The following is a 23,211-nucleotide window of genomic DNA, read 5'->3' on the forward strand; positions in this document are numbered from 1 at the left end:
GGGAAGGGGATTGTAAATTCACAGAGATTAATTAACCTTTTACATTTGCAATTCACGCCCTGCATCTTTTCCCTGTGTATATTGTGACCCCTATGAGCAGAGGGGTGAGAGACCTGGCCGTAGACGTCTCATTCCAAATGAGTTATTAACAGAATTTTTTTGAATAGATGGAAAAATTGTAGCCTGGCCATTTAGTGTCATAAAGCCCAGGTTGGCGAGGCGGCAGGGGCCTCCCAGGGACAGGAGGCAATACCATTACAATCAAATCTGAGATGGAAGAGGGATTGAGCTGTCCATTCTGAATTTTTATATTGTCAGAGGGCCGGGGAGGAAATAATGCCATCCTGGAGTGTATTAACCTCTGGCTGGGGAAAGAGGACAGGGGGAGAAAGAGGGAAGAGAAACAAGGCAGGCACAGGGAGGGATTTGAGATTGGACAGCAGGGAGAAAGGAAAGCTGGAAGAGGGAGGAGAGGAATGAGGGGGGGGGGGGGGAGAGAGTTGTTTGCCTTATGCAGGGGGAGCCAAAGAGGGAGAGACAGGGATATGAGATGGTCAGAATAGAGGAAGGGTTGAGTTGGGAATAATGGATTTAGAGGGAAAGAAATGTAGGGGGGGGCAGCCTATATGGACATCACTTCAAAGGAGGAGAGAGGATGGGAAAGACAGAGGGAAATAATTGGAGGAGGAGATAGGAGAGGTGGGAGAAGTTATAGGGAGAGATTCAATTTGGACAATATAAAAGCATTATGTGCTACTAAGCTGCTCTCCAGTGTATACCTAACCACAATATTAGGATGATATATGAACATGATACGCACCATGTCATATCATCAACAGGTGAATATGGAAGTGGCTTCACGTGAAGACATGTTAAGTTGTTGTAAGTGTTGATTGAGTTGTATTGCCACAATATAAAACAAGTCCATCAAGTCATGCCTTCAACATTGCTTTCAAAAAGTAGTAAAAGTACACATAAATTAGCAGCAGAATGTACTTATTTACTGTACTTAAATATGTGTGATTGATGGTCAGTGTTACCGATGGGGATTGATGCATGTTAAGGCACCTCAAGTATTGTTTTACTATGAAAACATTTCCATTTGCAAATTACTTCAACACAACTACATTGTGCAATCAAGATTTACTTCATAATGATAAGTAAAATCCATAGACTGTATATATAAAGGTAAAATCACAAAGACTTGTCTATTGCCACTTTAAATACTTTTTTAATTGTATACCATATTAGTTAGGGTGACATAAAGTAAAAATACTTAAGTAAATTAAATGAATGCTTCGTTGTAGTTTTAAAAATAGGCTTATGGTGTTTGAATCAGTGTACTTACTTACTTTTGCTCACTGAGTAGACTGTCCTCAGGCTTCTGTAAAGGCTCTGGCAGGTCACATTGTTGGCTGACGGTCCATTGGCTGTTCCCTAATACAAACAGAGAGGTTATGAATGTAACATTAATATTCTCCAATCAGGTTTGTACTGATAAGACATGTGTGAAGAAGCCTATCACAGGAGGGAAGTAACTGGCTAAACTGTAAAAACTAGCATCACCTGAGTTTGTGGGTCAAGTGCATGGCCGGTGGAGACAGCAAACTCATCTGTAAGATGGATACTTCAAAACAGGTAAGAAAAGCAGCCTTGGTTTACTCTAACTAACAGCTTTCACTCATTTTCTAAACGTCCTATTCCACAACTCATGGGGCTGACAAATGTCATTGTATGTACATATTTTAGACGCATATGTATGCTATTACCTTAGCTAATAATGAGCAGTGACTCGTGGCTGCGTTGACCAATAGCATCGCAGTTCAGAGGTCGCGGTCCGCGGTGGACCGGAAGTTGTTGGCTGCTCCTGCTGAAAGTGCAGGTAGCATTTAGCAAGCTAACAGGCTTGTGTGTGTTAGCTGTTTGTCATTGTTAAAGAGAAATATAAAAACGGTCGTAATGTGCGACAGAAGACACCGACACGTCCACGGAAATGATTTTCGCCTATGAAGAAGAGAATAAACTGACGTAAAGAATCCCGGAAGTGCTGTTGGAGGTAAAGAGCTGCTGTAGCTTGGTTGTTTTGCTGACAAATCAAAGGCAGGGATTAAAATGACACTCTGCTCATAAAATAACCTTGATTGTTAGGATTATCACTCGTGTTTAAATGCTTAACCTATGCCAGCTAATCCAATGACAGCTTTAGTTTACATCGTTAGCAACCGGCTGCTCCATGTAGCCGAGCTAACGTCATACTTACTTTAAACACATGCTACATGTAGCACATTTAATATCAGGAACTATACATCTATTATAAGGTTGAAGTTTAGTTTATGATGATGCTGCGGTTTGCAGTAGTGACAGATCATTGAAACGAGGTAAGTGATTACAGAAAACATCAAAACAGTCACATTTTTGCATGACAACAAAGCTGATTATGAATGCTTCAAAAAGAGGAATATATGACATTATGCAATAACTGTAGACTAGTGATGCAATAGCAGTCTGAGAAAACATGCAAGTGTGTGTGCTTCAAATGTTGTATTGTAGAGACGTATTGCATAGTAAATGTCACTTATTTGCATAACATACTCAAACAATAGCCATTAAAATAATTCAGGGAGTGGCATTATCCGATCATCTTTTGTTGACGTAATTCCCTTGATGCAACCAGTTCAAAACCTTACTTTACCTAAATACTCCATTTAAACTCTATCTATCAACATACTGCTGCAATGCCTCTCCTAATCAAGAGGACACTTCATCAGGAATGTCCTATGTAATTGTTGCTTTAATACATTGTTATTTCCCTACAGCTCCCAGCAGCCGAAGACACAATGAGTGCCAAATATGGCCTGGTGAGCTACAACAGTTCACGGAAGCACATTTCCATCTCCATCCCGTCGTCCACGGAGGTGATGTCGCCCCACATCAAGTCTGTGGAGGAGCTGAGGGTCCTGGGGATCAACCTGAGCATCTACAGCTCGCCCACACAGTTCATGATCTGCGTGGCCGGAGTCTTCCTCTTTTACCTCATCTATGGATACCTGCAGGTAACACACAAAGAAAGACTGTGTTGTTAAGGCTTTGTTTGTGGATATGCAGATACATGCAAATGTAGTCCCTCCAAAGTTAGTTTGCATGTGCTGTTCTGATCTAGTTGCAGTAGTAATGCTGTTAAAGATTAACATGTAAACAAAGCTTTTATTTCACAAGGTGTCCTTACCTGCTTGTTTCTGATGATTTCCTTTTCCCTCCATCCAGGAGTTGATATTTTCCGTGGAAGGATTCAAGCCTTTCGGATGGTACCTCACTCTGATCCAGTTTGGATTCTACTCCACGTTTGGTCTGGTGGAGCTTCAGCTAACGCAGGACAAACGCAGAAGGTACATTATTATCCTGCTCCTGGATGACACACTATACACCAGGGCTATTCAACTTCATTAGCAAGTGGGCCAAATAGGAAAATCACTGGGGGTTTGTGGGCCACACAATACTTTGTCAAGGAATCACTACAAATAACTCTTGCTTACAGTAGTGTTAATAGATAGCCTACTAATACATTAAATGAACTAGTCAAGTGCATCCCTTTTTTTTAACTTTAATTACAGAAAGCAACCAGTCCATAAAAAAGTAGGAAAGCTTCGGTTACAAGGCTTGACACAAAAGTGCAAAATGTTGCATCTTTAAAACTAAGGAGACATGAGGTTTTTTCCCCCAACAGTTCCATGTCCACTAATGTACAAAACAAGATGAATATAATAAAACAGTATTCATCACATTTAACAGTAAGTAGCCCTGTGTATAATATCCTCAACACTTCCAAGCATACATAAGGTGCTTTGAAGACAACACAAGTCCATAAAATGTAATACTAAATGCAAATAGAACATAGTAAAACAATAGCCATCAGACTCACAATAACATTCATATCTTGGAAACATTTTTACAATTTTCGAAACAGTAAGTAGGCGTGTTTGAATGACCATAAAATGAATGACCATAAAAACAGATCTGCATACATACCATGAATCAGACTTCTGTCATGTTTAGCCTGTTTGAGTCAGTGAGAGAAATTACACTGCCTTGATTTAGCTATTTCAGCATAGTTTGGCTGAAGTGGTAAGAGCAATCCTGAGACACTCATGCAACTTCTGATGGTCATGGAGCAACGTGCCCTTGTTTTGATGGCATTCATATGAGAAAAGCTAGACTCACAAGTATAGGTAGATCCAAACATTGTCAGTATAAGCAAGGCCACCTTCCTCATTGTTGGCCACTTGACTCCGTTCAAATGATGCTAGCAGTCCCTGTACTTTCCTTCTCCGTTCCTCTGAGCCCACGGGAAAACTGGCAGAAACAAGCCGTGATTTGAGTTGTAGTGTCGCTTTACGTTGTATTCTTTCATCACGGATATACTTTCGTTGCACAATAAACACACCGGTTTATTACTTGTTGCGGCTGGCAAAGTAAATACATATTTGTCCGTCCATTCATTCTGGAATTATCGATTTTCCGAATCAACTTTAAGTTTCTTGGGCTTGGAGAGAGACATCTTGAAGCTGTTGTTAACTAAAGTACTTTCTCTGTGACCCGCGAACCTAGTATGTAACGTGAGTTTGACTGAGCCAATGACAAGTGCGGACACAGTGCTTTTTTTTTTTTTAATGAGCAGGGCGCGGCAGGCAAAATAATGGATTCAAATGAATGGAAAAACCAGCGTTTTTGTCGGATTTAGGGTGATCAGACATTAGTTTTATTTATGCTATTACACATATGCCATTTCGATTTGCAGGCAACCTTGTGGGCCAGAAAAAAGTTCTGAAGGGCCTGATTCGGCCCGTGGGCCGCTAGTTGAATAGGCCTGCTATACACTTACAATACAGTAAATCACATGAAAGAGGGAATTGTTTTCTAAATATGCAAATAAAGTACAAAAACAAAATGTGTTCTAATTTCTTGTATATGTTCCTGTGTTCCAGGATACCAGGGAAGACCTATATGATGATAGCCGTTCTAACAGTGGGTACTATGGGCCTGTCCAACACCTCCCTGGGATACCTAAACTACCCCACACAGGTCATCTTCAAGTGCTGTAAACTCATCCCAGTCATGATCGGAGGAGTGTTCATACAAGGTGAGCTGAATTTACAATAAACAACTAATGCTGTTTGACAATCATTTGAACCTTCATGCTATGTCATTCAGTATGTGCTGTTCTGTTGGGTTAAATATGGCAGCTGTCTCTTCAATCCACATTATTTGATCTGCACTTGACACCTCACCACTGAAGTTTAATGTGATCCATTATATGTGTTGTTTGAACGAGGTGGAGTGTGATCTCTGGGTTGGCTTCGTGGAAAAGCTTTAACATAATTCAACGGTTAGGATAAACTGAAATCATGAATTTCAAATAACCTGCTTTCTTGAAAACCCCCAGAGCCGTAATTGTGATCAGTTGACAAAAAATCCGAACTTTTCATCCTTTAAGAAAAAATAATAGATATGGATTTTGTATCATCTAATTGTATACTAAGGTTAGGCCTTGACGTGTTAATTCAGAGGAAACCGGAATTCTGTTTGCATCATTACCTAAAGGTTAATATGTTTTCTTTGAACTTAAAATAATTTAACCGAAGTCATCAGGCAAGAGAGTTTCACTTTTTTAAAACTTATTCCAGTCATCTCACAATTCCTCTAAAGCATTGACCACTTTTCATCCTCAGGTACCTCCTTTTTATCTGAGTCCGTTGTTCTGGTTCTGTCTCTCCTTTCATCCTCACGGCCCACTCAAAGTTCTCTGTCCTGGGCGTCAGACAGGTTGTGTGTAATGTTTTGCATCTCACTCTGGATGGATAGATGTGAGCACCAGGGTCCCTGAAGGGGTCGAGTAGAAAACAGATTTTATTCACTTAGAATGCAAAGAAAGTGGGGAGAGGGGGCTGGATGCAGGGGGGGGCTGCATCTGATGTGAGGCCCTTCAAAGGCCAGTCAGGGAATCAAAGCCGGCCACGGTCGACCTGATGCTGCGTCCCCCTGTCAACCTCTAGGCATCTGTCCGTCAGACTGCTTCTGGAAGACTCCTTCACTCTGTTGTTCCCAACTTTTGCCTCTTCACAAAGCTGTTTTGGTGCTTTGTTACATGCACAACCTTCAGAAGCCAAGAGTGAGAGACACTTTTAGTTCAATGGTTTACCTGAGTGCAATGTCAATTAATTTGAGTTAAAAAGAGTAGGGTTATCTTTTTGAAGATTTCTCTATGTGATGAAAAATACTCTGCCTTTGCTCTGTCTTTGTTGATGGTGGCTTTATCAAAAGTTGTATAAGTTAATTCCTGAAAGAAATCCTGTTTTGCCAAAGTTATTCAAAATGGGATAAGGAGATTTTAGACGTTTTAATTTCTGATTAGTTAGTTTCATCTTTTTAATGCTGTTTCTTTGTGTCCCAGGTAAACGCTATAATGTGGCTGATGTGTCGGCTGCTCTCTGCATGAGTCTGGGTCTCATCTGGTTTACTCTAGCTGACAGCAAAGTGGCCCCCAACTTCAACGTCACAGGTATTTTATTTATCCTTACAAAATAAGTATGGCAAACATATTGTGCTCTGTGCAAACTCACCAACATATCTCTGTACAGCTTCAGCTAAAACACATACTTTCTATTCAGATATCTGTGGTCTTAGTTTGAGTGTGTGTGTGTGTGTTTTACTTACAGGTGTTCTCCTCATCTCCCTGGCACTGTGTGCCGACGCCGCCATCGGAAACGTGCAGGAGAAGGCCATGAAGCTCCACAACGGCTCCAACTCTGAAATGGTACACTGTCACAAGTATACATTAGTACATGATACAAGGCCTAGTCCAAATGTACGCAGGTTAGGTACACACAAATACTGATGTTTTTAACATTGCAAACATGACGTCCACATGTTTACACATAGAGGTACTGTTCTACTATACCAGCCCAACAGGGGCGTCAGAATGCACTAGGAAGGTCACTCACTGATACAATTCCACGACACAGACCCAACCACCCACATTTCAAAGGAGGGAAAACTCAAAAATACCCATGTACATGTGGAATAGGTCTTCCCAAGTTTGTCTAAAGTAGATTTGTTCACACTGATGGCGCCGCTGCAGAATATGTACATCTGCTTGCATCAAATGAATTGTGATTTTTGTCATTTTCTGTGTGTGACTACTGACTGATCCACTGTGGTTGTGTTGACAGGTGCTGTACTCATACTCCATCGGTTTTGTCTACATACTGACAGGCCTGCTCTGTATGGGGGGTCTGGGGCCAGCAGTGGCTTTCTGCTCAGAGGTGAGTGTCCCATAATGCTGCATTCACATGATGCACGATTTGCTGCTACATACAGCTGTTATCTGATAAGGTCAGCATTTGCAGACATGTTACAAGTCAATTCTTCCCTTAAGATGTGCAGATTAATTGTATCAAACCCTGTGTCTCCTGTGTAACCTCAACTCAACCTTATTTATAAAGTCCTGAAATAATTTAGATTTTATATTCTCATAAGATGCCCTTTATTTGCCTACTTTTAGGGTGCGTTCACACCTGCCTTGTATAGTCCGGTTGAATCGAACCCTGGTGCGTTTAGCCGCTTGGTGCGGTTCATTTGGGTCGGTGTGAACACAATCCGAGACCTCTTAAGTGAACTAAACAACCGGACTCTGGTCCGCTAAAATAGGTGGTCTCGGAGCGCTTGCTAGTGAACTCTGGAGCGGTTCATTGCTGGTGTGAACGCAATCCGCACCAAAACATAGGAAGCGTAGTATTTACGTGTCACAAGAACGCGGATATCTTCAAAATCTTTAGCGAAAGACTCTTTCAAGACATCCGCGGTTGTTTAGTTAAGTAAAAATTCTCCGTCAACTAGGCCTACATAAAAGTAATGAATGAATGTTTATTTATATAGCCCAATATCACAAATGTTACACTTGTCTCAGTGGACTTCACAGTTTGTACAGAATATCAGTATGACAATACGACACCCTCTGTCCTTAGACCCTCACATCGTACAAGGAAACACTTCCGGAGAAAACCCACAGTTTAAAGGGAACATGGGAGAAACCTCAGGGAGAGCAACAGAGGAGGGATCCCTCTCCCAGGACGGACAGACGTGCAATAGATGCCGTGTGTAAATTGAAAAGATAATACATTTGCAACATAGGTAGTCCAAATGTTTGGAAATGCATGTGTCAGTAAGAACACCTGTCGTCGGTGAAACGCCCCTCCTTACTGCAGAACGTCTCTCGTTGTGTATGTGCTATAATGTTTTTTAACGGACGTTGTCTGATTATATAATCATATGCGCGGGCCGCTAGTGTCTGTTGATCTCCAGATTAACAGCAGCATGAGAATAACCTGCCGAAAGTGCCGATGCTCCATGGCGGAGCCTCCAGTAGAAATTGCCGGGATTTGCGTTTTTACCCCCTTAATGTCTGACCAATGGTTGAACAGCATTTCCGTGCACATGACTTGTGTTTAAAGTTTATAGTCCGTTTGAGTTTTGCCCGTGTGAACGCAAACCGAACCTTCTGAAAAATGAAACGATGTAACAAACTGTGGTCTGGTGCGCACCAGAGAGCGGACTATTAGGTGTGAATGCACCCTTAGTGTGTGCTGATGTTGTTGCAGCATCTAGCGGGCAATAGTTTAAAGGAATGTTTCTCTGTCCAATTATTTTTCACCCTCTCCTCCCTGCAGCACCCTGTGAAGACGTACGGTTACGCGTTCCTGTTCTCTCTTACGGGTTACTTTGGCATCTCCTTCGTTCTCGCCTTGATCAAGCTCTTCGGTGCCCTGGTTGCTGTGACAGGTCAGTAATTAATTGAGATTATAGTTTAGACTGATTTAGACTTGTGTCTTAACTTATAATAAAAAGAGTTACAATACTAGTAATGTCTGTATAAACATGTTAGAGTAACATATCATATCTTGAGCTTTTTATTTCTTTTTAATGAGGACCTAAAACCACAAATGTTTCTCATCCTTTGCAGTGACCACAGGGAGAAAGGCCATGACTGTCGTACTTTCATTCATGTTCTTTGCGAAACCTTTCACTTTTCAGTAAGTACATGGACTTTGGTCACTTTCCTCCTAGTTTAAAATGAGTCTACTCTGGCCTCTCCTTTGAATAATAAAACTTGATCTGGCTCCCACTGCCCTGAGTTTTCATGTCCTCAGTCTATTTTCAGACCCTGCTCTTTCACATTGTCCTTCACTCTCACTCTCCCTCCTTCTGCTGTCAAAGGGTCGTTATCTGCTCTATCTCTCCTGCTCCGTCTTTACTTTTTACATGCATACTCACAAGATACTCAAAACTTTGTGTGTCTTTTGCCAACTTCCTCTACCCTCCAGCTGGTGTGTCATGGCTGCTGCTTCCACTTTTCAAACTCAAATATTTCCTTATCAGCATATGCACAGTGTTTCCATGACCATCAAGTTGAACCCTGCCCTTCTTTATACCAGTTATTACATTAGCACCTTGTTTATTTGCATATCATTTCTGCCATAATAAAATATCCTGTCTCTTCTTTGTCAGGTACATCTGGGCTGGCCTTTTGGTGCTCTTCGGCATCTTCTTGAATGTTTACAGTAAAAACAGCGATAAAATGAAGCTTCCCTCCATCAAGGACCTTAAGAGCTGGGTGCTGACGGGAAAGAAAGTCAGATTTCTTTCACAAAACGTATAGGAGGAACCCAAGGGTTGGCAGTCTGTTGTAGAGTTGGCCCACCAGCTACATGACACAATGAAACTATGACGGGTGATAGAGCTGCTGTATCCCCTCTCTATCTACCAGTACACCACTGGCGTAGAACTGCCTCAAACTGCAGCAACCTGAAGGAACTCTAACAGTTTTTTACAAGGGGATCAATGCTAAGAGGGTCATTTGAAGACCTACGGAAACATTCCCATCACGGAGGACGACACTGAGGACTCTCTAAAGGGAAGCCAGCGCCTTCGCTAACCAAATCGCACAGTTTTGCACTGGAAATGACTTTTACAAGTATAATGGTTGGAAAAAGTGTAATATAGGAAGGAAGAAAACAGGGTGACTTATCTATCATGTCAGAAATTAATGTTTGTCCCCCACAACATAAAAAGGCATGTTTGCCTCCGCATGTGCCAGAAAGGACTTAGTTTTACATGATCATTGTCTCGATTAAAGTGGCTTTTTTCATAGCTTATTTGTAATTTATATCAGACTGTGCTGATTCATGAAAAATGTGGTGACATTTGGCAGGATACGGAGACATTTGCTCCCATTTACATCAATTCATCAAACATGTCAACTGCCATAATTTCTTAACCATGTGTTCGGCTGAAAGGGTCCCACTCTTTTTACATTAAAACAAACTGAGACGTTTCTCTTCAAGTCCGGCGTTTTCTGTGTGTGTTTGTGTATGTGTGTGTGTTTCTCGTCAGCCCACCCTTATTCTCTCCCCTTTGCACCGCTTGAGAGAAGAGTTGAAATGTTGCCAAACTGTGTGTGTGTTTATCCATCCAGTGGCCCTAGGCATGTTTGATTAGGAGTCCTGAAAAAAAGATAGCAATGCTCGACAGAAAACAAACGGCAGACTTCTTTACTGTGCCGAGGCTGTCCAATTCATGTGGATCCATCCTGTGTGTGTGTCATTCATACACTCCATTCACTTTAAATGATTATGTAGTGAAGCTCACACCTGCTTCTACCACAGTACACTTCAGTTCCCTTTTGGCGCTTGTGAGGATATTTAGTTGAGACTTTTTTGGAGATATTCTACCAATCACAAATCTACATTAATGTGTAATAGTAGGGGATTGCATCTGATTCTTTTTTTTGGGGGGGGGGGTTACTGTATTTCCTGCAGAGCTCACCTGCACTGAATCCCTGCATTACTATAGATATTACTGTGCATTGTGTTTTAATGGACAACATTTAATCCAGATAATAATTGGGACCTGCGATTGCCTAACTGTTTATCGTGTTGCAATCTACGTATAAAATACTTATCCAATATATATAGATTGATGTCCCTTTTAATAACCAGTAGCTTGACCTTAATGATGAAAAAGGGAGACCTGGCCAAGGCAGACACCAGCAAGAAGAAGAAAAAGAGAAATAATATTAAAGGAACCAATAATCAAGAAAAGGAACTTGACATTTCAAAAGTGTTTTTAAAAGTCTGTTTCGTAACCAGGTCAAATAAAAATAAATAGTGACATTTAAAGGAATGTGCTTCATATTTTTTATTTTCAATGCATTTTTACATTACATGTCATGCACTTGTTAGACACTTTTATCCAAAGCGACTTACATATACTCAATACTGTGGACAATCCCCACAGGAGCAACTTCCGGTAAAATGCCTTGCCCAAGGACACAACGACATGCTGACTGCAGTGGGGATTGAACCAGCGCTCCCCTGAAACGAAGATCAGCTTACTGAGCCACAACCTCCCCATCTGATGAGATCGATCACCCAGAGTTAAGTCTTACAGCAACATGCTGAAGCTGCACAAAAAAACAATGACTTTTTCCAGTTTCTGCACAGGAGACACCTCATTGAAATTGTAAAATCCATTGTGATACGGTTTTGCTATGAGTAAAAATCCACAAAATATGACTAGAATCTTGTCCCCAGATTAATGAGTTGTAAGCTGCAGGGCTGCAGAGTGATTAGAGACACCGTCCTTCACCCTTGGACCCAGAGTCGTCCCTGTCAGATGCCCTGCAGCAGTTCTGTTAGCTGACCATTTATTCTGACCTCTGGATGGACACACAGGTGAGAAGAGAATGTCCTGAGAGAGGTCAATGAAATGCTATATTACAATAAACTGAAAATCTCACTTTGTTGAAATGGTTGCAAACCTAAACCGCCCAATCAAGGAGATATTTGAGGAATTCATGTGAGGAGTCTTTTGTCCTTGATGCTCTCTTTATGTGTGTGAGTGTCGCTGCCATATCATGGTGTGAAATGAAAAAGACTTGCCAGCTCAGCAGGGGCCCGCTGAGTGTGGCTCTCCCTGTGATCTTAATAGAGGCCCTGATATTACAGTCTCACTTCCAGGCGGGAAACCCAACGCTGAGCCAATTAGTAATTTGGTATTTCATAGGATTTGGCAGCTTGTGTCTGATGACAAACTGACAGAGATCCTCGCTCCTCCAGGGAACCTTTGGCAGTGAAGCAGTATACACACACATACACACACACACACACACACACACACAAACACACAGAAGTTTTCCTGTGTCGAACATATGGGGAGCGTGTAACTCGATTGAAAACAGGAAATGACTTTCTTGTTTGGCTGCAGATTCTTATTGGGGAAAACATTTTAGTTTTCAAAAGGCTTTATTTATGACTCCGTGTTAAGCATATGTTTTTATATGATTGATGAACAGTAAAGCAGTCCATTATAGGTCGAGAGGTCGCAGTGTTACAACATTAGTTTGCCATTATATATAGGTTTGACATGTGCCGTACAGTCCTGCTTCATCGCCATGGGAACTGCTGTTCTCTTCCAGCTCCCTGAAAGGTCATTATGGGATGGGAAAGCCCAGTTGACCCAAGGCAAAGTACATCATTTGTCTTTTAGCACCAGGAGAACACACGTAACAAAGCAGGCTGACCCCTGTTAGAACGCTGAGGATTTCAGCCATTTTTCAAAGCCACATAGGAATTTGCCTCTCACTGAAGTCAGCTGTTTTATATTGTTTTAAACAAAAATGTTTTATTTTTTAAGCAGAAATGACTTTAAGTGTTTAGAAGGCGATGACTGTGTGTATGATTCAGAAAAATGAAACAAAATAATGTTAAAAATATAGATAGGCCAGCATCTGAACTATTTTGTCTTTACCTTTTCTATATTTCATTCTCCAACTGCCAACTCATTGTGCAACCCCCCCACTCCCAACCAACCAACCAACCACACACACACACACACACACACACACACACACACACACACACACACACACACACACACCTGCTAACCTAGGCCATCCAACCTCTGCTGTGGCCCTTCCTAATAAATAATGGGAGGTGTCCGGAGCTCATCATCCCAGCAAATGGCCTGCTATATAATATGTGGTCCACTTCAGATGGCCTGCTATATAATATGTGGCCCGGCCTCGGATAGCCACAGCAGGGAGGGTTGGCAGCACATTCATTACGGGGGCAATCGGTTCAGTGGGGGCAGCGAGGTGGCTAGGTGAGGGATACGCGGCCGCTCTCACAAAGACATGTACACACCAGGTACACACACACACACACACACACACACACACAGATCTGCTCTCTCTTTCACACACACTAACACATTCACACACAATCCCTGTCGTCCTAGTTGCTAAATAGGAGCTACACATAAACAAATAGTAAGACTGTAGGCTACATATACAGTCAGTTGTTTGGTTAAGGGCAGTGCATTGAGTTGAGACTCAATACTAACACATTTTCTTTAATGTGTGAACTTGTCATGTTTTTAAGAAACCTTTAGACAGTTTGTTTTGGTTTTATGTGAAGTTGCTACCGTTAATTTGCTAGGCGCAGTAACTTCCTATAGTCTTTGAGGTCCCTAGGCAAGCATGTGTAGTTTAACGGTATTTTAACAGTTTGAGGTTTTAAGTGAAAACACATTAACAAGTAAGCTTTAGAAATGCTGGTAGGTGGATTTTCTTTGTTTTGGACTGAGCCAGGCTAGCTATGTTACTGTTTTCAGTCTTTGTGCTATGCTAAACGAAGCTAACCTAACCGAATACTATGGTAGCTTCAAATGTACTGTGTGTGGTTTTAATATTCTTATCTTATTTTCAACAAGGGAGGAAATATGCAAAAATAAAAGATATATATATATATATATATTGCTACATGTAGGTTACAAAACATATTACACCTTCCTTTTCTTCCTTATCCTCATGTTTTCATCCTTTATTTCTTCTGTATTTCTCTATAACATCCATTCTATTATTTCCTTAGTTTCCCTCCTTCATCCCATCCCTCCTCCTTTCCTTTAATCCTTCCCTGTCCACATCAGCCCCCTCCCCACCTCTTCCTCCTCCTCCTGCTACCTCGGACTCATTACACCCCACCCACCCGTACCCCAGCCTCAGCGAGAAGCTCTCCTCATATAATATGATGGCCATCTGCTAGACTGAGCCACGCTTTCCAAAAGCCCGGGGGCGAGATGTTTATCTGTCGTCCCCCTCTCAAACTCCTTTAAGGATGCAAAACATATCAGCGATCATCGCCGCCACAATTAGCACAGGTGCTGCTGAGCTGTAAAGTGATCAGGAGAAATGGGAGGAAACATAATTGAAGTGGATTAGAGCGGAGAGGTGGGAGGGAAAAAATGAAATAACATTTCTGGGGGCTTGGACAGCGGCCCTTCTATACTGCTGTTTAAAATTCACTGTGCTGTGATTAAAACTGGAGGAAGTCCTGGCAAGGAGCTTTGGTTTTTAACAGCTGTCTAGTGTTTTCTACCACACTGTTTCCATGAATGTGGTCCTGTCAGGTGGAAATATGGAGGATTTGATTTGATCGTATACGTATTTTTGATGTTTAACCAAGATCAAGGCGTTTTAAACATGTGCTACTGCATGTCTTTTTTTGTTTTACCTGAGGAGCTTGTACAGCAGCGTATGTGTGTGGGTGTGTGTGTGTCATGTAAAGAGTAACACATGACAACCCATATCTTCTTGGATTCAGCTTGTCAGCATCCTCTGACAACATGGCAGAAAACATTTGTGCACGTGCATGCAAACGCATACAGATACTGTACAGACACACACACCTTCACACACACACACACACCGTTTTGGGTAGCTCGAGCAGGGCCGAAATATTCCACTGCAGTCACTCATGAAGAGAAATTCTTAATAATAAATATCCAGCCAATAATGAATGTGCTGCTGGCTGCAGTTGTCTTGGGGGCATAATATCTAATTTCCTCCCAATGTTTCATATCCCTACTCCTGCATGTCGACACAGTCCATCATTACACCCCAATGCAGGTTCCTATCACTTTTATTTATTTTTCAAATCAATATATAAATCAAAGCCTGGACAGATGAGATCCAATAAATTACAGAGTGCCGGACAAATGCAGAATGTTAACTGTGTACCAGGAGAGGAGATTCCCATGGGTGCTGCCTGGCCTGCGCTGTGGGCGACAGGAAAATCTACTAAATGTCATATTAAATCACAGCTAAGTTGAATATTACTCTGTGCTGTTTTAATACAAGTGGAAAAAACTCATCCAAGGCCTTATCTGAATAACTTTCGTGGATGCCATGTATCTACATAGTATGGTTCATTCTGAATGAAGGATTTTGTTGTTGTATAGATGTTCCCGCCTGCAAATCTTATTCTACGGTCTTAATAACATATCTTTGTTTGCTGCAGATCCTCTTTAAAAAATGGCACCATGATCATTTGAAATATATCTTTCAATGATGATGAGAATAATGAGGCATTCATTAATCCCTCCAATATCGTGACTCGTGGCAGTTCTAGAGTATTTTTTTCCTAATCTTGCAGCCCTATTGGATCCCATTTTGCACTCTCTTTAAATTGAACTGGGGGTTGCGAAATACCCGCAGAGCCATGATCCTAGTCTGTACACTAGTAGCCACAGTGTTTGAGTCACCCCCTTATACTCCAAGCTCAGCCACATGGAAAAATGGGAGGATTAGTGGAAGAAGGGCAAGAAACGGGGGCAAGAGGATGGAGAGCCAGGTGAAATAGAGCATAGAGGACACGGGTGTAGAGTCGGCGGCCTCATAAACCTGCAGCTGCCATGTTGAATCCTCACTGCGGACTCACGTAGGAGCAGGGGGCAAAGCAGTCAGCTCGGGCAAAGACCCATAATGTGAAGGGGGGGCTCAGAGGGCACACACACACACACTCAGCGATATACCTGGCAATCATCGCTATCAGCAGGGAATATGCTACCATCAGGCCCCATAACGTCAGAGTACACCTTGGCGCTGACACCACATGACATGCATATGTGCGGAGGCAGCGTGAGGCGATGCCAGGCCAGGCAGCAGCAGGGGCTTGAAGGAGATTCCCGGTGACAGTGGTCCGGTGGGGGGAGAGCAGACCTCCATGCAGAGGCAAACAGCAGTCTTTCTTTCACTATGGTACATACAGAAGCAGAGCCACTGAAAATAAAAAATAAAACACAAAATAAATGACTGCTTATGTCAGCTGGTGTGTAAGGAGCCGGCATGCTGCGAGGTAAACAAGAATTATCATTTTTCTCCGTGATAGGAAATAAAATATCAGCCTTGTTATTATTTTTTGGCAATAGTTTGAATTAGCAGTAGTATTAGTATTTGCATCAAATCAATTGCAATGTTGCCCCTGTTTGAAAACTACTTAAATGAATTCATTATTATTAAAGTTGATTGACAATAAAAGTACACCTTTTGCAGATAGCTGTAGGGTTTCTATTGGGAATTTCTCATAATTAGTCTCTCAATAAGTGTGAGAGGGCAGTCAGTGTGCTTGAACATGTGTGATTTAAGGGCAGTATAAAACGGTGGATTTTCCATGACATAAGTCTTCAAAAAAATCCTAAATCATCGTTGTTGTCCATTTGGAGAAGAATCGTGATGCCCTTTATAGAATTCTTATTTTTCAGTCTACAAGTTGTCTTAGTGCAGACGGACTTTGACCGGTTGGTACTCCAGACAGTTGGCCTACTGAATGGCATTGAGAATAGATTTATTTTAATAATGCCAACATAAATATAAAGCTATTAAATCCAAGCAGTAAGTTTAATAGTTATTAGATATGATCCTTTCTATCCTTTTATGAAACCATAAACCTTTGACAATGCAGCATGTAGATGTTTAACTGGTAGCAAATGTGGCTCTTTTTGTTTTTTAATTAATATTTTGGGCATCATTTTCTAAGGTATTCATAAAAAGGCTAAATAAATCTTTGATCAAACATCAGAAGACAGAATAGCAAACCTCCAAGCATGTGACGCTTTGGAACAATTACATACAGTATCTCTTACCGCTACACTGGGAAACAAGATCTCATTTAAAAACAATAGCAAAGCAGAAGGCAGTTGTTCCAAAATGGAGAATACAAAGAATAAATAATCCAGTTGTCTGCGGTGCCCAACGCAAAGCAATTTAACGCATCAGTGGCAACCGCCTATTAATTTCCTGCAGAAGCAAAGAAGGGGGGAGGCTGGGAGCACTGATTGGAGAGACAACACAGCCGCATCATGTATCACTTCAGAGCCAAACAAGGCGCACACACGCAAATAAATGCAGAAATATGCACACGCACCCACATGAATCCACACAAGCAGGCACATGCACGTCACAGTGTAATCGTGCTGTTGTTTCCCACAATGTCAGTGGTTGCATGGCAGCGAGGTTATACTTAATGATAGTGAATTAAAAAGGGGAGCCTACAGATAGAGAGGCCCATATGTGACTTTGTCCTCAGGGTGTTGCATCCATAATAGCCCCCCCCCCCCCCCCCCCCCAGGCTGGACTTCCCTGCTCTTCCTATGCATTCTCTCCCAGTCCGCTTTCATTAGTATGCCCAGCTCCTGAACCCTCCCCTGCTTCCCAAATAACTAAAGAAGGCGTGGCAGCACCAATATCGCTGGAGCTGATCCAAACACCTCTTTTTCACCATGGGGGAGTAAAAGGGGTGCTATAAATCCAGAGGTATTTGGACACGAGCCACTATCAGTCCCAAACGACTACTGTGGTGATAAACATGCAGGGCCAATTACTTCATATCTGAAGTTCTTCTTGAGTGTCTTCAATTTCAATGTGTGTTCCCATCCTGCAAGATTAACTTTAGGTGCAGCGGCAGAGTGAATGATCTTTGACTCAACTTTTAAATATTTGCGTACAACTCATTTCTGTTTACCAGTAATGGACCACTTCCTGCTTCTTGGTAGAAAACAGCAACAGTGGACAGTCTCACTGCCACTCTGCCAGCTATTCATTTGACCTGTCTCGTACAATCAGTGTTTTGTTTGATGCATGGTTTTTCATTATCACTACGGCCCATCATTAGTTTCCTCTTATTATAGTCTGGGGGACATTCGAGACAGTTCAGAAGAGCTGTGGATGAGGGACAACACACACACACACACACACACACACACACACACACACACACACACACACACACACACACACACACACACACACACACAGTCGTTTCTTTCTTTTTGGGGAGAAAAAAAAATGTGCCCCACAGACATAATGTCTGTGTTTTCCTGCAATTAATTAATGGGTCCCTAGCTAGTTAGCAGTAGGCAGCACTTGTTTCACCGTGGCGACTGAGAGAGGGCGAAAGGGGTTGGAGCCAGACTCGCCTCGGTAGCTGCAGGCTTTTAGTTGTGAGCCACTGGATTTGGACTATTTTTAACGAAATCCTTTTATGGATAGATAAATCTGATTTTATGCAAGAAGAGTCTCCTGGGTTTCAATTAACTGGGGGTCATGCTGCAGATCTATCACAAAAAGAAAAAGGGAAAGGAAGAGAGAAAGAAAGGGGGAGAGGAAGAGATAGAAGAGAAAGGGGAGAGGAAAGCCTTTGATTAATACAGGCTAATTAAACATTTGTGAAATGCATTATCGCCACTGATTTTGTACGTGTTTTTTCAATGAAGAGGCGCAGTTGGCACATTGTAAGCTTGTCCCCCCTCTCCTAAAAGTTGTTTTGTTGTTACATCATGGTTGTTAATAATGCAAAAGATGCTTTGGAGTCCCTTTTAACTGCAGTTTGTCTTTCCACAATTGAGGATTCAAAGGGCATTTTGTAATTGGGAATGCTCTGTTTCTCTCCCTTCAACTAGAGTCCTCTGGGTGCCTCTTGAAAACATTTGATAAACTGTGAAGATTTGGTGGCCAGTCGGGACGGAAGGGGGGGGGGCACTATTCAGGAGACTCTGAAAACTAATTTGATTCCTAAAACATGCAAGATGACAGCTCCCCGCTGCACGGCGGAGCAGATTTGACTTTGAATCATGACACACTGTTTAATCACCGGCCACGAGGCATGGAAAGTCGCTAGACCTGAGGAGAGCCACATAAAAAGTGTCAAGCATGCGGGGCGGGAGATAGAGAGGATCATAGAGAAGGTGAGAAAAATCCATAACAGATTAAACAGTGTTTGGTCAAAACACACAGCGTGATATGTGCGTCCATCACCTCGCCGCTCTCTGTCTCATTGCCATGCATATTTCTTCCCAGCCTCTCGTTGTTAAACTACCCACGGGGCACTTCTTAATGTGAAGTTGATCTCAGGTTGTAGTCGCTTACACGTGCACACACACACTCGCGCACACACCGGTTCCACTCAGCTCACTCCACCCCCAGTGCTGCCATGACATTTCTCTCCCCATTCAATTCCCAGCGTGTGCAGCAGTAGCAAAGCGTATTATGTCCATCTTTCTCTCTGCATAGTGGGGGAATGATTCAGTTCATCAGAGCAGGGAAATACGCTCGTACACCATTGGATGAAACGCACACAAGCTTGAACAGCATAGGTATATTTGGTAATACAACAGGACGACTACAGCTGGTAGAGCATTAAACAGCTAAAGAGTGTTTCCTCCAGAAATAGAGCCAAAGGAGTGAATGATGGCCTTATATCACATGTATGGCTATATGTTGGATGGGTAAAAAAAACTATAGCAAGTTGCTATATCAGCATAAAAGGTGATCAAATATCAGTGTTATGTTTATTTCCATTACCACAAAGTAGCGAAAACAGTTGGAACATATAGGAAGATACACTCCCTAATCCTGATCCGTTTTCTTTTCTAGTTCTTGGTCTCTCCTTTCTACCCATCCTCCATCTCTCAAAGGTGCTCGCCTCTTACTTCACCGACCCCCCACCCCGACCCCCCTCTTCTATATTAAGCTTGTCATCTCTGGTTCCAAGGTGCTCTAAGTGACGGCAGTGCTAAGGTGCTACTGCACTGAGCATGCCCAAAGAGCCAACCTTGCTAATTAAAGATCCAACCTTGATGAGTCTGTCACACACACACACACACACACACACACACACACACACACACACACACACACACACACACACACACACACACACACACACACACACACACACACACACACATAAAAAACACACACTCACTTTCTCTCAGTCCATGTGTATCTGGGCCCAGAAATTACTTAATATGATATATTAACATACAGTATTTCTGGCAGGAACGGCAGGAGGAGAGTGCTCGTTGGAGAAAAATTATCCAAATTAATTTCTAATTTAAAATCCTACGCCTTTTATTACGAGCTGTGGGCGCCCTTGGTAGCAGAGACGCAGCAAGGAAGAGGAAATAAAGGCTGAGAGAGCAGGGAGAGGAGAGTGGAGGAGGGAAGGAGGAATAAGAGGACGCTTTAACCTAGGAGGGTCTTTGTACACAACCCACATAAATATACAGTGGTGCATTCAAAGACATGGCTGGATTCAAAGTGAGATCCAAGACCAAAATATGTTAACTAGTCAAATTTAAGATTTTGATATCATCTTGTTCTCTTTTTGATTACCAAAAATAAAACCATCTCCAATTCAGTTTAAGACATTTATCTTTTATTACACTTTTATTTTGATATGCCTCTGTAGATTTCTACTAAATGTACAACTAGATAATGCCTTATTTGTCTATCTTAACATTCCCGAAAACATAATATGTCATGTTGGGAACTATTTGTTAATATTTTCATCCCTATCCACCTAGGGTTAGGGTTAGTCTCCCCTTAACTGTACTGTACATCAGCTTAACTAGGCCCAGCTTAATTCAGCTATTAGAGAACATCCCCGGGGAGGAAGAAGAGAGAGAAAGAAAAATGAAAATGAACAAAAGTTTTAGGCATACTACAATATCTCCCCTTTGCCCTAATTAGTGGCCTCACATCCTCGCCAAGCCTGAGAGGGAGGAGAAGCCAGCGGCCTCGACCATGGGTCAATCTTTGAGAAATTGTTATGAATCTGCACATAATAACCCCGGGTGCTCATGGGAAATGTAGGCCCGGAAGCATGTCCGCGTGGTAGAGGTCTTCAGAAGCTGAAAATGACCAATTAGAGCTGTGTTATTGTGGCCGAGAATCGGTCAACAGCTTCTGTTCATAATTCATGCCTATTACTGAGGATTAGCTGCACTCATCCTTTAAAGGGCTTAGCAGCTACACACAGTTAAATGATTTATTGAATCACAAGGAATTATAATTAGTGCATCAATTTGTCAGGAATTGTAGATAGATAGAAAAAGTATAACACATATTTAGGTCACCAGGCATCTTTTCTACTGTGATTTTAATAAAACAAAACTTGAGCCTGGAAATCAAGTTAAAATGGAAAACTGACAGAGTCGTCATGCATCTACTGAAGTATTTTTAAGCAATGTGATATATTGTTTTTAGTCTACCTCCTTAACTGTCATATAAGACTCAGTGTGCATTTGTATCACAGAGTTTTTATCCTCAACTGAAACAAGAAGCTCTGGATGATGAGGTCCTATCTAAAGTCATACCATTCTGCAACAAAAGGCTTCAAGCAGATAAACATCACGTGATTTATTGTCATCATGTTAACATCATAGAAAAACATGTTTCTTTATGTCATACAGCTCCATGTTTTGTACTTTCTTAAGGCCAACTGTGGGGAAAACAATGTCTCTTCCCTTAAAAAATAAATAAAACTTTGTTTACAGTACAATTAAAACAGGCCCTGCTGCGGTGGTTGCATCAGTATGTAAATAGCAAGTGTATCAGTCATTATATTCCTTGTTAAGTTATTATCCACTGACGCACTGCGCGACACGCATGGACTTGTAACTGCATGTTTAATCACCAATCTACCCAGGAGCCTACAGCTTGTTTCCACTAATATCAAATAATAGCACAGCTCACCGTGTAAAGAACAAACACCCTCTTGCCTACACAAAGACACACACAACCTCGTGCTACACAGGGTGCAGCGACAACGCGGACATGTGTCTTCTGTTTCGGCTCTCGGGGGTGAGGAGGTCTGTGCGTGGTTCTTGTGTTTCAGATTTTTTGCTGCAACTCTGGGTGCCGCGTTGGCTCGGGGAGAGGCACAGCGCTGTAATTAAGGACAGAGGGAGGAGGATGTTCGTTAGATGTAGTGTCCTCATTAGTGTAAGTTCCACCCGGAGGTGGTGCTGAGCAACGAACACCTAATGAGACGCATATTGTAATGAAATAACGGCCCCAACACAGGCATGGGCTCTGAAATTGGGGTGTGAGGAAAGACTTTTAATACATCTTGCCCAATGTATAGATTTCTTGTTCCGTAGGGTAGATTATCTGTAATGTTTTTTAGAAGCACATACAAAATGTCCTCAGTTCTTAATACATTGAACACATTTGGGCCTCATTGGTGCATCCATATCATGTTATGTAATGTGCTTTTTGAACTAAGTGAGAATTCTACTTTTTGTTTTCTCTTTTACTGCACCATATTCATTGAGGCCTCAGATGATAAACTGCATTTGTATGCTAGGCTACACATCCCTCGAACGTACAGTAAGCAGCCAGCCATACAGACACTGTAGGGGCTCACCTGCCCTGTGGCTAAAGACGACTGTAGCTACTGTATCCTGCACACACACACACACACACACACACACACACACACACACACACACACACACACACACACACACACACACACACACACACACACACACACACACACACACACACACACACACACACACACAGACACACACACACACACACACACACACACACACACACACACACACACACAAACATAGACAAAATGTCTCACAGCATGCTTCTTGCCACAAGTACTGTACAGGTAATCTCACTTAATCATCTCAGAGGTCACCGCAATGCGAGGTGGAGCGATAATTGCTGTGCTGAGCAGCAAAAAGTGAAAGATGGCAGCGAGAGGAAGAGGGGGAGAGAGAGGGAGGCAGAGATGAATAGAAGGAAGAACAGAATGGAGATGGAGAGCAAGTGTGTGTGGGTGTGTGTGTCTGTGTGTGTCTGTGTGTGTGTGACTGCTAGAGGGCACATTCAGCAGACAAAGCATTCTGGCGCAGCAAGGACAATTGTAGGCCCTGATGCTTGTAGTCCACACAATGAAGAATTTCATTTTCAAGTTATTTTTTATTATGTTTTTTTATGCTACAGTATAGGTTCAATCA

General features: G+C 42.1%; 1 protein-coding gene and 1 long non-coding RNA gene across 2 annotated transcripts in view; one reads left to right on the top strand and one right to left on the bottom strand.

Moving 5' to 3' along the window:
• Positions 1–1,966, bottom strand: part of LOC117543580 — a 66,736-nt gene extending 64,770 nt beyond the window's left edge. The window contains exons 1-2 of the long non-coding RNA XR_004568579.1: positions 1,567–1,966; positions 1,353–1,437 (exon numbers count right to left, since the gene is read on the bottom strand). This is a non-coding gene — a long non-coding RNA (uncharacterized LOC117543580). The remainder of the gene's footprint in view (positions 1–1,352; positions 1,438–1,566) is intronic.
• slc35b3 (solute carrier family 35 member B3) lies at positions 1,797–10,399 on the top strand. Its single transcript, XM_034211930.1, has 10 exons — positions 1,797–2,056; positions 2,817–3,053; positions 3,265–3,386; positions 4,983–5,137; positions 6,449–6,556; positions 6,714–6,811; positions 7,227–7,319; positions 8,724–8,835; positions 9,017–9,086; positions 9,562–10,399. The coding sequence occupies exons 2-10, from the start codon at positions 2,838–2,840 to the stop codon at positions 9,710–9,712; spliced, it is 1,125 nt and encodes a 374-aa protein (XP_034067821.1). The 5' UTR covers positions 1,797–2,056; positions 2,817–2,837; the 3' UTR covers positions 9,713–10,399.
• The last annotated feature ends 12,812 nt before the right edge of the window (positions 10,400–23,211 follow it).

The sequence above is a fragment of the Gymnodraco acuticeps genome, unplaced genomic scaffold (assembly GCF_902827175.1).
Source record: "Gymnodraco acuticeps unplaced genomic scaffold, fGymAcu1.1, whole genome shotgun sequence".
Classification (NCBI taxonomy): domain Eukaryota; kingdom Metazoa; phylum Chordata; class Actinopteri; order Perciformes; family Bathydraconidae; genus Gymnodraco; species Gymnodraco acuticeps.

Bases quoted from the DNA above. Each gene is read 5' to 3' on its own strand.
- slc35b3 (XM_034211930.1), top strand. From the start codon at position 2,838: ATGAGTGCCAAATATGGCCTGGTGAGCTACAACAGTTCACGGAAGCAC. The intron at 6,557-6,713 runs GTATTTTATTTA...TTTTACTTACAG, and splicing joins CCCCAACTTCAACGTCACAG to GTGTTCTCCTCATCTCCCTG. The intron at 9,087-9,561 runs GTAAGTACATGG...CTTCTTTGTCAG, and splicing joins GCGAAACCTTTCACTTTTCA to GTACATCTGGGCTGGCCTTT.